Raw genomic sequence first — 12,997 nt, forward strand, 5'->3', positions numbered from 1 at the left:
GTCTTGGGAGAAAGAGCCGCTGCTGGTTGTCTGGCTTTTGAGATGCATCCACAGTCCTGATTTCATTTGGTTTTCACAACAGCTCATTTTACGGATGACAAGACTGACTGCGAGGGAAGGGGAATTGCCCAAGATATCGGACACCACCAACTCACTTTTAATGCTTGGCCCAGCATCGTCGAATTCAATCCTCACAATTACCTGAGCTATTTGTCCCCATTACAGATGAGGAAACCAGGGGGAGAGCCAGCCGGGGCCGCACAGCTGGGAGGGATGGAGCCTCGATTTCCCCAGAGGCAGCTGCTCCTTAGAACCTGAGCTCTTAACTCTATTCTGCGCTGGAAAATGAGAGGCAGAGCCAGGCCTGGAAAAACATCCTAGCCTCCTGACTCCCATCCTGGAGATGTTCTGTTTGTTTTTTTAAATTTCCAACTGTAGTAAACATACAGAAACATACAATTTACCATCTTAGCCATTTTTGTGTCCAATTCGGTAGTGTTACTTACGTTCCCATTGTCGTGCAACCAGTCTGCAGATTTTTTTTTATCATGCGAAACGCAAGCTTTGTAGCCATTAAACAACTCACCATTCCCCCAGCCCCTGGCGACTGCTGTGCTGCTTTCTGTCTCTGTGAATTTGACTAAAATGAGGTTGGAGCTGTCCTGTTTCTTAAAAGCCCTTCTCTGTTTTGCTGTTGAGCCATCTGTGCTCATTGTCAGCGGAATGAATTTGGAAGCCAGGGCTGCAGGAGTTCAGGGGAGGCCAAGCTCCTCAGGGCTGGGGTGGTCAAGGAAGGCTGCCTGGAGGAGGAGGAGGAGCAAGAGGGCTGCACCCCTTTCCCTAGAAGGCGCCAAGGTGGCGGTGAGGGTGACTCTGGGATGCTCCCGGTGGCCTGCCCTTTGGTTTATGACAGCCACCTCAGCAACTCCAACCTTTGCCCCCAAGTGAGCTCCTGTCAGATGGGTGGAGGCTCCAGGCCATCTCAGAGGGCCAGTGGCTGGCTGGGGAGTTGGAGCAGTCCTGCGCCTGCAGCCTTCAGAACCATGGGGGTAGGGCTACGCAGCCAGTCCTGGCGAGGACCCTGGCCCTCCTATGGCAAGCTCCAGGAGTCCTGGGGGAGGCCCCTGGAGGGCCGACGTCACCGGGCGCTGAGCCTCAGACGGGGGTGTGAGAAGACCAGGTCCTCAGAGAGAGGCCCAGAAGGGCTGGATGTCCCCGGTCAGGAGTGGCTGCCGGGGAGCCTGGGGGACACGGAACAGCTGATCCAAGTTCAGCAAAGAGAAAACCAGCGATGGCTGAGGCAGTATCAACAGGTTTGGCCAGGGGTTGATGATGAAGGAGACAGGGAGGAGGGGCTCTCCAAGGACCGGGACCAGGGCGGCAACGGCTCAGTGGTAGAAACATCCGGGGCCATAGACCAAGAAGACAACAGAGCTGTCTGGAGACACAGCTGGAGAGAGAGATTCCAGGCAGCATATTTCAGAGGGCTCTGAAGGCGTCTGGGATTTATGCCGTAGGTACTGGGGAGTCACAGATGGTTTTAGAGCAGGCAGGTGACACGGTCAGAGCTGTTCTAAGATGATTAATCTGTCAGTGTGTTGCATGGTCGGATTTTGCTGGAAGCAAGAAGATGAGCCCGTACAACGTCCCCAGGGTTGTGCTCCCCTCTCCCCTAGAAAAGCGGGGGTCGGGACCCCCTTGGTGGGAGCTGCTGGCCCTGGCCCTTCTCCTTCCTCTAGTGAGTGGCGCTTCTGTCTCTGGGGTCTACCACCACCTTGTGGCTGCAGGTGGAACAACACCGATGCCCAGTACTCCGCTGAGGGACCTGGGCCCTGATCTGCCCCTCCTCTGTCTTCCAGCAGGTAAGGAGAAGGTGGCAGCGCTTTGTCGCCAGCTTCCCCAGCGTGACCCTGAGCTGGCCGGCCTCCCCATAGCCCCCGCTGGGCACCATCAACTAAGGATGCTGGAAGTGGTGGGGGCCCCTCCTGCACCCAGGGGAGATGGGCATGTCTTCTGACTGATCTCTTTGCGGCCCTTCTGGACTGTGGATGGTGCGGCCTCCTACGTGGACTGCTCCGGCCTGCCTACGTGGCCTGCCACCAGCTCACTTGAGGCCCCTGTGGTTGCACCTCGACTCTGGCCCTCTGCTCCAAGGCTCGCTCACAGCAAGGGCCCCAACAGGGCTGCGAAGGAGGGGGCTCAGCTCTGCCTGCTGGTGGTCTCTGCCCTCCGGGCGTGGGGGTCCCTCCTGACATGTATGAAGGTCTTAGAAACCTGCCCAGAAGTGGGAGTGTCGACGCCCCAGGCCCCACACAAGACCAGTCATAAGCTTCCAGGCTGGAGCTCAGTGAAGCCAGACCTGTGGCTGAGAGGCTCTCACACATCACCCAGTGGCCAGGCCATGCCCCTCTGCCCTTCTGCTAGCAGCTAGTGGTGGGCGTGGCATGGGCCTCCCTCCCGGATGGAGAGCCCCCCTAGGCAAGGACCACGTCTGGGTCTGGGGGGACCTCACTGCCGGCGCTCTGTGGCTGAAAGGCCTGGGCCTGCGTATTGTCGCTTCCATCCTCACAGTATCCCGGTGATGGGAGCAGAGGAAGCCTTCCCTCCCTGTGTGACAGAGAGGGAAACTGAGGCCCAGAGTAGGGAAGGGATTATTGTCTTCAGCGTCTCTGGCCCCACCCCCACCCAGTGCCCAACACTGGGGCTGAACACAGGAATAAAGGTTGCTGAGCTGAAGAAAATGATTTGCCTCCTGACTAACTGGCCTAGACGCCTCTCCCAACCCCCGTGGGGGCAGGAAGGGCCCAGAGCTTCCCAGAATGGTGGGGCAGGAGCACCAGGAGGCTGGGCCCTTCCTGCCACTTCTCTTGACCTTACTCCCAAGCAGAATTACCCCCTCCTCCTGTGCTGACCTGCAGCCGGCTACTGAGGACCTGGCTCCCCCCAGCTCTCTAGCCCTTGTGCTCCATCCATGAGGCAGGGCTCACTCTGAGGCTCAGAGAGCGCAAAGGGTTCGCCCAGGGCCACACAGAGGGGAGGGTCTGACCCCAAAGAGCCTGAGCTCTTTGAGAGATACTGCACTTCATGTGGGGTCCCTGGGCTCTCCTGGCTCATGCAGACCCAAGGTCAAAGGTGAGGGCGCAGCAACAAGCATCCTGGTGCAGGGTCTATTCTGGGCTTGTGGGGTGACCTGGGGGTCCAATGGACAGACAGGTCCAACAGCTCTGTTTCCCCAGAGCCCAGAACCCTGGCAGGGCCACGGAGGAACAAGAGAGATCCTCAGAAAACTTTGTCCCAGACGGCCACTGGGATCAGAGCCTGGGACGGCTGGCTTGGAACCTGGACTGTGGGAGCTGACCGGAAGCTTCTAGCCCAATTAGTCACAACCTTTAGATGCCCCCTGCTCAGCCCCCTGCTGCAGCAGTCCCTAGGGTGCCTCTGGGGAACGCAAGGACTCCAGGATACGTGGTTTGGGTCCACTGCTGACAAACCGTCTCGACATCCAGAGGAGGAAACTGAGGCCCAGAATGGGGCAGGACTTCTTGTCATCCCGCAGGTCTCTGCCCTTGTGGCTCATCCTGGCCTGTTTGTCCCCAGGGATTCTCCAGCCCAACTCCTTGCTGTTCTTCTCCTTGTTGCACTCTGTGATCAGATTATCCACTTATGAGCTTGTGTCACCCAGAAGACACACAAGATGGAAAGTTCCACAGGGACCTGGCTTGCTCACCACTGGGACCCCAGTGCCTGGCTTGAGGCCTGGCACACAGTTGGTACTCAATAGGATGTTGTTGAGTAAATGAGGGATTGGCTCAAGGTCACTTAGTGAGCTGATGGCTGAGCTGGGCTGGGGGCTCCCACTCAGGCAGAGCATTTCTGCCTCAGCCTCATCAGCAACCCCATCCTCAGGGAGCCAGTTACCAGGGCCCTCTGCAGAGGCCTTCACCAAAACACACTCTGATTGGTTGTTTCCAACGATGGCCACAACCACCGGCCCATGGTGCACGCCCTATGGCACCTCCATCAAGAGGGGGATTCTGTCTTCCCTCCCCCTGAATCTGGGTGGGCCCTGTGACCTGCCTTGACCAACAGAATGCGGTGGAAGTAGTGTTCTGGAACGTCTGGGCCTGGGCTTTGACAGGCTCTGCAGCTTCTGTTTCAGCCCTCCTGGAAGCCAGCTGCCATGTGAAGAAGTGCAAGCGATCCCGTTAGTGGGTTGAAAGGTGGTCCCCAAGCAGATCTGTTCAAGTTCCAATCCCCAGACCCTTGAATTCTACCTTATTTGGCAAAAAGCTCTGTTGGTGTCATCGTTAAGGATCTTGGGCTGAGGCGATCATCTTGGAGTATCAGGGGTGCCCTAAATCCAATGACAGGTATCCTTATAAAGGAGACACACAAAGGAGAGGAAACAGGAGAAGGTCATGGGAAAATGGGGCCACCAGCCCCCCAAAGCTGGGAGAGGCAGGAAGGATCCCGCGCTGGAGCCTCCAGAGGGAGTGCGGCCCTACCTCGATTTCAGACTTCTGGCCTCCAGAACCAAAAGAGAACAAATTTCTGGTCACCAAGCCACCAAGTTTGGGAAATTGTTACAGCAGCCCCAGGACACTGGCACAGCATGTCTACATGATTCTAACTGCAGGCAGAGTGTGGCCAGGTGTTCACCAAACCTGGACATCCCAGCTAGAGGACATTTCCCAGCCTTTCTTGCGGTCAAGTGTGGCTGGGTGGCCGAGCTGTCACCAGTACAGTGCAGGCAGAAGTGGCATGTACACCCCTCCAGACCCAGCCATAAAACTTTCCTGCCCAACCCTCCATGCTCCCCTCTTCCCTCACTGACCGGTCTGATGGTCTGATGCAGACAGTTTAATGGGACCCCATCTGAGATGAGGGGATGGCAGCGACAGTGAAGCAGAGCCCCCTGCCACCCATTTGGACTGCGACATGAGTGCAAAATAGATCACTGTGTTGAGCTGAATTGGGGGTTGCCCATAGCAGCCACGAGCCTGTCCCCTCTCATTTGATGTCAGCAACATGTGGTTCCCTCAGGAGACTGGAAACTCCCAGAAGGCAGGACAATTCTCTTCGTGCTCCCTGGGAACAGCTCGCCTTGGACAGTGCCTGCCCCATTGTGACCGCTCAGGAAATAGTTACTGAGTCACTGAACGCACTGAAGCCAAGACCTGGAGGATGGGCTGAAGGTGACCAGGGTGAGGGAGGGGACAAGTGTTTCAGGTGGAGGGAATGGCCTAGGCAAAGGCCCGGAGGCCACAGAACGTGAAGCATCTGGGAAGTCCAGACCATTTGAATGGTCCAGGACACGCAGATGCCCCTGGTGCAGGCTCTGGGCATACTTGCTATAAATGATCCCCCTCCACACCTCCCTGCCTCTCCCAGGATGTGCCCTCTTCAGGCCTCACCCATCCTGGCTTCGTTAGCACATGAAGATTGCATTCTCATGGGGTGGGAGAGACACTGGGCCTCAGGCCAGGCTTTGTGGCTGCTGTCCACACACTCGCACACTTGAGACCTCAGTTTCCTCAACTGTCACAGAGAGAGGGTAACCTTGCCTTGCCAGCTTTTGGGGTGGGTGAGGTAATAGGCGGAGGCATGGGTACCAACTGCACGGAGCTGCGCCAGAGCCACCGCCCAAGCCGGGTTCCAACAAGGTGAGAAGGAGCAGGGGTCAGGCTGCTTCCAGGGGAGTCAGCTCCTGAGCCAACGAGCAAGCAGACCTCTGAGGACATTGCCAACATCGGGGACACACATGGGGCCATGTGGTCCCTACAGAGGCCTCCCCGATGTGGGTGGTCAGTGTGGCTCATATAGAGAGAGGACCTGGCCAGGGCAAAAGCCCCGGGCTCTGAGTTTATCCACCCTCAGGCCAGCATCCACCCAAAGGTCACCTAGAGACATCCTTGCTGACTCAGTTTCATGCTTCTCTGCTCTATTTCAGCTTCCCACGAAGGACAGAGCCCCCGGTCCTCTGCCACGCATGGGGTCTCAGAGCCAGGAGCTGGAGGAGCCCGAGACCCTCCAACCACCCCCTACAGCTCCCTTCTCTCTCCTGCTCAACATCCCTGCCACACCCAACCTCTCTGTGCATGTCTCCAGAATGGGGAGCTCACTACTTATCAAGCTCTTATCTTTTGATGCGACCTCTGCCCTCAAGGAGCTCACAGTCCTGCCAGAGAGGGAGACAGACAGACAGACAGACAGACAGATGGCTGGCTGCTCTGCTGTGAAACAGAATGGAGTAAGTGCTCACTGAGGCCGCATGCGAGGCAGATTAAATGGAGGCCCCGATTGCTGAAGCAGTGTGATGCTCTGGGCTTGGCCCAACGTCTTCCCAGCTTCCTGCGGCCGCACCAGACGGGAGGAGGCTGTGAGCAGGTGGGAAAAAATGTCCTGCAGGGGAAATGGGGTCATTCAGCTGCACTAATGGGGCAAGTAAAGAGGCAAGCAGGACATACTGCGTCCCCAAGCACCTCTCAGCACAGGGGCTGAGAATTCAGGCTGGAAGTGCTCTCAGGTCTGACAGATCCAGGCCGTTTCTGTCACAGATCAGGACACTGAGGCTCCCATGGCAAGCCAGAGGCAAAGCTGGGGCTCTGCCCCACAGCTCCTGCCTCCCAGCCCAGAGCTCTCCACCCACCTGGGTGCCCCAAACTTCTTCCCTCAGGGGGCACCAAACTCATTGCGTTAGCCAGACAGGTGGGCCAGGGTGGGCCCGAGCCTGGGTGGCAAACCTGAGGCCCAGGCTTCTGCCCTGCAACTAACTTTCTGAGTGACCTTGGGTAAGTCATTACCCTCCTCTGGTCTTAATTTTCTCCTCTGCAAAATGGGAATTGTGATCTCTGTCTCCCCCCTGGGCTGAAGTGCAGATGAGGTGGCACGTGTGCACAAGCTTTGCAAACTGTGATGTGCTGTGTCCTGCGAGGGAACACCATCATCGCCCCCTCCTGGTCACCCTCATCATCATGCTGAGAGGAAAGTGCGTAAAAGCTCTGCGGCCACATGCCTGAGTTAGAACCCTGGTTCTGCCCCTTCCTAGCTGGCTGACCTTGGGCAAGTCACTTAACCTCTCTGCGCCTTCGTTTCCTCCTCTGTTCAATAAAAGAATAATGGTCCCTCCTCACAGGGTGTTGCATTACCCGAGTTCACACACATAAAGAACTTAGGGCAGCTAGCCCTCGGTTCTTAGTAGCCAGTTCCAGGATGTTCTCCCTGTGTGACCCTGGGCAGGCCTCCTCTCTGGGCCTTGGCAGCCTCCTCAGGGAAATGGGAGACTAATAATAGCACCTGGTGCGAGGCGTCTCGGGGACGAGCTGAGCCAAGGCGCACACGAGCTGAGCCCAGGGCCAGCCCACGGAAGCGCCCACTCGGTGAGAGCCCCGGGAAGCCTGGCCCTTGGAGCCAGTGTGTCCTCAGCTCACCTGGCCCGTCTGGGCCTTTGCCGGGCGTGGGCATCAGCATCCAGAAAAGTGGGCCCAGCCGCAGACAGATGGCCGCCCTGGGGCCTCCCAGGAGTGGTCTCTCCGTTAGTGCCAGTACAGAAGGGCGTGGGAGGAAGGCCTCTCTCCTCACTGCCGCCCCCCCGCCCCCCACCGTGGCTGTTCCTGAACCCTTCCTGTCCCCTCCCTCCCGCCAGGCCACATTTCCCTTCTCTGAGCTCCAGGCACGAGCAGTCAATCAACCAACACCCAGCAAGGCTGGCTCAGAGACCTGCTTAGGCGAGGACTTCAGGGACCACATGCACAGCCCCTCCAAAGTCTGCCATGGAAATGGACCAGCGCTCCGGGGTCCGGCTCAGGGAGCAGAGGTGCCCGAAGAAGGGCCACCTGAGCTCTTGGAGAGTGGGCAGCAGGAAGGCCTCCCGGGGAGAAGACAGCAGAGCTGCCCATGGTTCACCCCAATGGAAAAGCTGGGGAGGGGGTGCCAGGCGGAGGGAACAGCACATGCAAAGGCATGGAGATGATGAGTACATAGTTGTATATTCTAGTTGTGAGCACCTCTGGTTGTGGCATGTGGGATGTCGCCTCAGCATGGCCTGATGAGCGGTGCCATGTCCATGCCCAGGATCCAAACTGGCAAAACCCTGGGCCGCCGAAGCAAGGCGCAAGAACTCAACCACTCAGCTACAGGACCGGCCCCCCAGCCCCCGTATTTTCTTATTCTCTCCTCTACTAGCATGTCAACTCCATGAAGTGGAAACTTGGTAAGTTTTGTGTCCTACTGTATCCGCAAGTCCTGGCACATAGCAGGTGCTCAATTCATATGTGTTGAATGAATGAATGAATGAATGAATGAAAGATCCATTGAATTAAGTGTCAGGCTCCGAAAGGTTTGGGGAACTTCATGGAGGGAGACTAACTTGGGTCAGGTAGGGGAACTTGAGAATTTGGGGTTCCCTCCCTAATCTTTTGAATTTATTGAAATGTACCTGCCCTGACCCTGATTTCTTAAATGAGCATCATTCATTCACTCAGCAAACCTACACTGACTTCTACTCTGGGTGGGGCCCTGGGAGCCCTGAGCAATCAAGCCCCAATCCTGTGCTCACGAAAAGAAAAGAAAACAAAAATGTACAAGAAAGGAAATGAACGCATAGAACACTAGGTGGCCAGCCGTGAACAGTATTTACATAGTCAAAATACTGTAACAAATGAATATTTATCTAACCAAAAATCACGATGTAACTCCATTAGGAGGGCGAGGAAAGGAGATGGGAGGGCCAGGGATGATAAAGGAAAGCTAAATCCTCATCTTCCATTGCAGGAAGTCAATAGATGATGTTTACATATGAAAAACCAGGAAGTTGCCCTAAAGCATATTATCCAGAAATACGGAGGTAAATCTCAGAGAAAACACTGAACAGAGCTGAAGCTGGCAGCCGCTGGGGGTTGCTGTGGGGGTGGGGTGGGAAAAGGCAAAGGACCACTAGTTTCTAAGTTTAGACGATTTGATTTTTAAAGCTAGGTACATATATTGCTTTTGTGAAAGACGACGCGAGTGGAGCCATATTAAAATAGAGCCATTTCAGAGGAAATGACTTGCAGGTCTTGTTTTCTTTATCTTCCAAATTGGACCAAACCAACATTCCAAAAAGTTAGTAAGGACAAGAATATCCTGTCTGTAAGGACTGACGAAATTGGACTTGGCTGATGACCGAATTGCTAACCAATCTGTGAAGTACAAGTCTGGCCTTTTGCCTGATAATCAACTCTCAAGCCAATCTATGAACCATAAACCTAGCCTCACCTTCTCCGGCACCACTGAGCTCTCCCTTAATACAACTCGCCTCATCTTCCTCCCTTTTACCCATTAAAAACTCTGAGCCCCTCTCCTGTAAACGGGACACTGTTTGGGTTTCTACCTGAATCCGTGCCCCCTAATTTGCAACTCTTTGATCCCAAATAAACGCTTGGCCTCTTAAACTGGTTTCTGTGGGTTGACGATAAAATGAAATGAAAAATAAATTTAATACAGATTTATGAATTATTTATGAGTCGATGACCTCATGGCTGTAAGGATTAGATGTTTTGGGAATTAGTCTTTGAAAGGTCAGCTCAAAAAGCTACACAGGATCGTTGGCAAAGCTGGGGTGTGATCTAGGTGTTAGACAGTGGCATGGTATCACTGTCTCATTTCCTGAATTTGATGGTGTGACACAATAAGAAATGTAGATTTGGTCTCTGTCCCTGGTTCCTGGCACAGAGCTCCTAAAACCCTGGAAATTTCCTGGGTGATGGGGATGGTGGAGCGTCTTTTCTTATTCCTAGTAAGCCCCTTTCAACCTGTCCTGGGTTTTGCTAATGAGCTGATACTTGGAGGATGGGGGGGCTGGTGACCAGAGGAACCAACCGTGAGATTAGAGGGCTGGAACTTTCTGCCCCATCTCCCAACCTCTGGGCGGTGGCGGGGGCGGAGAAAGGCTGGAGATTGAGTTCAATCACCAATGGCCAACACTTTAATCAATCATGCCTATATAATGAAATCACCGTAAAAACCCTAAACAATGGGTTTCAGAGAGCTTCCAGGTTGGTGAACACATCAAGGTGCTGGGAGGGTGGCGCTCATGGAGCGGGCATGGGAGCACCACGCCCCTGACGCCTACTTTGCCCTCTGCATCTCTTCCATTTGGGTGTTCATCTGTATCCTTTATTACATCCTTTACAATAAATCGATAAACGTAAATGTTTCCCTGAGTTCTGTCAGCCTTTCTGGCAAATTATTGAACTTGAGGAGAGCGTCTGAGAGCCCCCGATTTATAGCTGGTCGGTCACAAGCTGGAGACAACCTGCAACTAATGGTTGGCATCTGAAGAGGGGGCGGTCTTGTGGGACTGAGACCTTAACCTGGGTGGTCTGCACTAACTCTGGGTAGTTGATGTCAGAATTGAATTGTCACACACCTAGCTGGTGTCTGCAGAGTTGAAGAATGGTTTAATGTAAGGGAAAACCCCACACATTTGGTGTCAGAAGTGGTGTGAAAATAGAAACTGTCTCTCCTTTAGATGGTTATAGAAGAGAGTTCTTAGGAGATTCGTGCTGAAGTGTTTAAAGGTGAAGGAGTTGAATGTTTGCAACCTATTCTCAAATGATTTAAATAAATAAATAAATACATGTAAAAGAGTGTGAATGATCAAGTAAACGTGGCAAAAGTTGGTAATTGAAGTGAAGGGTATATGGGAGTTCATTGTACTATCCTTGCAAATTTCCATAGGTTTGAAGTTTTTTCAAAATAAGAATTAAAAAAATAAAACAACATGATAATATCACAAAAGGAGAGGAAACCAGACAGTATATGAAGCAGTACCACCCATGAAATATTCTTTTTTTTTTTAAAGCTTTTATTTTTTTTTCCTTTTTCTCCCCGAAGCCCCCAGGCACATAGTTGTATATTCTTCGTTGTGGGTCCTTCTAGTTGTGGCATGTGGGACGCTGCCTCAGCGTGGTTTGATGAGCAGTGCCATGTCCGCGCCCAGGATTCGAACCAACAAAACACTGGGCCGCCTGCAGCAGAGCGCGCGAACTTAACCACTCGGCCACGGGGCCAGCCTCCACGAAATATTCTTGCCCAAAAAAGTGGAGCCTGCATCTTATCAAGCTTCCAGATCCAAGTGGCAATGTACACGAGCCCTGGGGCACAGAGAAATGTGTTTGACTACCCTGTGGGACTGCAAAATCAGCAAACTTCAGACGGTGGCAATCCCTACAGGACAAACAGCCCAGCTTTTTTTCAACAAATAAATTGCAAAGAAAAAGGCAGAGATGAAGGGGGAAATTCTGGAGTCAAAGAAACCTGACATCTTAACCAATTGCACTGTATTACTCTTATTTGGATGCTAATTCAAACTATATGACAAAAAGAAGGGGGCCGGCCCATGGCCGAGTGGTTAAGTTCGCGCCCTCCACTTTGGCAGTCCAGGGCCTCGCCGGTTCAGACATGGCACCGCTCATCAGGCCACGCTGAGGCAGAGTCCCACATGCCACAACTAGAAGGACATACAATATACAACTATGTACCAGGGGGCTTTGGAGAGAAGAATGAAAAATAAAAATAAAATATTTATGGAGTATCTGGAACATTGACCAGATATTTGATGGTATTATGGAATGATTCCTTTTTTAGGAGTGAAAAAGATATTATAGTTACATTAATAAAGGACTCCTTGTCTTTTAGATTATTTTTACCTTTTGTGAATGAAATGATACAATATCTGGGATTTGCGCTGATGGTGACAGAAATGGATGGGAATATGGCCGAGCAAGACCAGCCCCGAGCGGATTGAAAACCGCTGAAGCTGGGTGAGGGAGAGTCGGTGAGGGAGATATTCTGCCTAATTTTGTGTGTGTTCGAAATTCTCCACAATCAAGAGTCTTTTCTTCCGCAAGTGGTGACTGTGGGGAGACGGGTAACATACCCAAAAAGCTCTGTACCCTGATTCATCTCCCTGGATGTGAGGCTGGGATGCGGGATGCTGGGGACGGCCCTCTTAGATGGCTCACAAAGGGGTTCTGTCTGATGACAAAGACACTGTTGCCCAAGATGTTTGGGAAGACTTTGTTCACAATTGTTTCATCAAACGTGAATAGTGGAGAATGTACCCACGTCTGGGATGTGGCTATTAGCTACTCTTGCTGCTGCTACTACTGTTGATGGATGGCGATGCGACCCCGTGGTGCAGGCTTCCCCTCCACCACACAGCGGAGGACGCATGCTGTTCCAATGAAGACTGAGGACCCGGAACCTGACACCAGGAGGAGCAGAAGCCAGGAGGGATGTTTGGAGTTCCAGCCAGCCCTGGCTGAGGTTGGAGGCGACACTTATCTTTGTATATTTGGAAATCTGTGGGCGGTGTTTATTTACTGGGAAGTCTGGGTCCCTTCCCCTGGGGGTGCTAGAAACCACAATGGCCAAAGGACACCAACTGGAGGAGGCTCAGGAGAGGGCAGCTGGGGGTGGGGCTGAGGCCAGGGCAGGACACAGCGGGTGAGGAACAGCTGCAGACTCAGTGGGGTCCGAGGTGGCCTGGCCATGGGAGGGGATGGGCCTGGGCAGAGCCACCGACTTGTTGGGTGGACTCAGACCAACCAGCATCCCTTTCTGGACGTTGGTTTCTACATCTAAGCAGTTACATCCAGGGTCGGAAAGACCCAGGTGGGAATCTTGACTTTGCCACTTGCCAGCTCTGGCGTGGCTAATCGCGGCAAGATTCTGCTTTCTCGTCTATGAAATAGAGACAAAAAGAGGACCCACGTTATGGGTCGTCCTGAGGAGTCAGTGAGGTGAGTTCAGAAGCTCTTAGCAAGGGGCTTGGTGCATCGGGAGCGCTCGTTACATTGAAGCTGCCAGTGCCACCGCTGTTGTCCTTTAGCTGAAGGTCTTTCCAGATTTAAAGAGACTGAATATGTCAAACTTCCGTATGAAAAGGCACCATGAACACAGTTAACAGACAAGAGATGGGGGAATAAACGAGTCACCTGACAATGGAGAGCCT

The 12,997-nt window shown here is 53.4% G+C and overlaps 1 protein-coding gene across 2 annotated transcripts; it reads left to right on the forward strand.

Annotated features, from left to right (window-relative positions):
- The first annotated feature begins 976 nt into the window (after positions 1-976).
- Positions 977-2,761, forward strand: C11H11orf86 (chromosome 11 C11orf86 homolog). 2 transcript variants are annotated; one of them, XM_070566069.1, is made up of 2 exons: positions 977-1,313; positions 1,860-2,761. In XM_070566069.1, exons 1-2 carry the CDS (start codon positions 1,044-1,046, stop codon positions 1,932-1,934), a joined length of 345 nt encoding a protein of 114 aa, XP_070422170.1. In that variant the 5' UTR covers positions 977-1,043; the 3' UTR covers positions 1,935-2,761. The 2 variants fall into 2 exon arrangements, with proteins under 2 accessions (XP_070422170.1, XP_070422173.1); XM_070566072.1 differs by having other exon boundaries at positions 1,863-2,761.
- The last annotated feature ends 10,236 nt before the right edge of the window (positions 2,762-12,997 follow it).

This window comes from Equus przewalskii, chromosome 11, assembly GCF_037783145.1.
Source record: "Equus przewalskii isolate Varuska chromosome 11, EquPr2, whole genome shotgun sequence".
Classification (NCBI taxonomy): domain Eukaryota; kingdom Metazoa; phylum Chordata; class Mammalia; order Perissodactyla; family Equidae; genus Equus; species Equus przewalskii.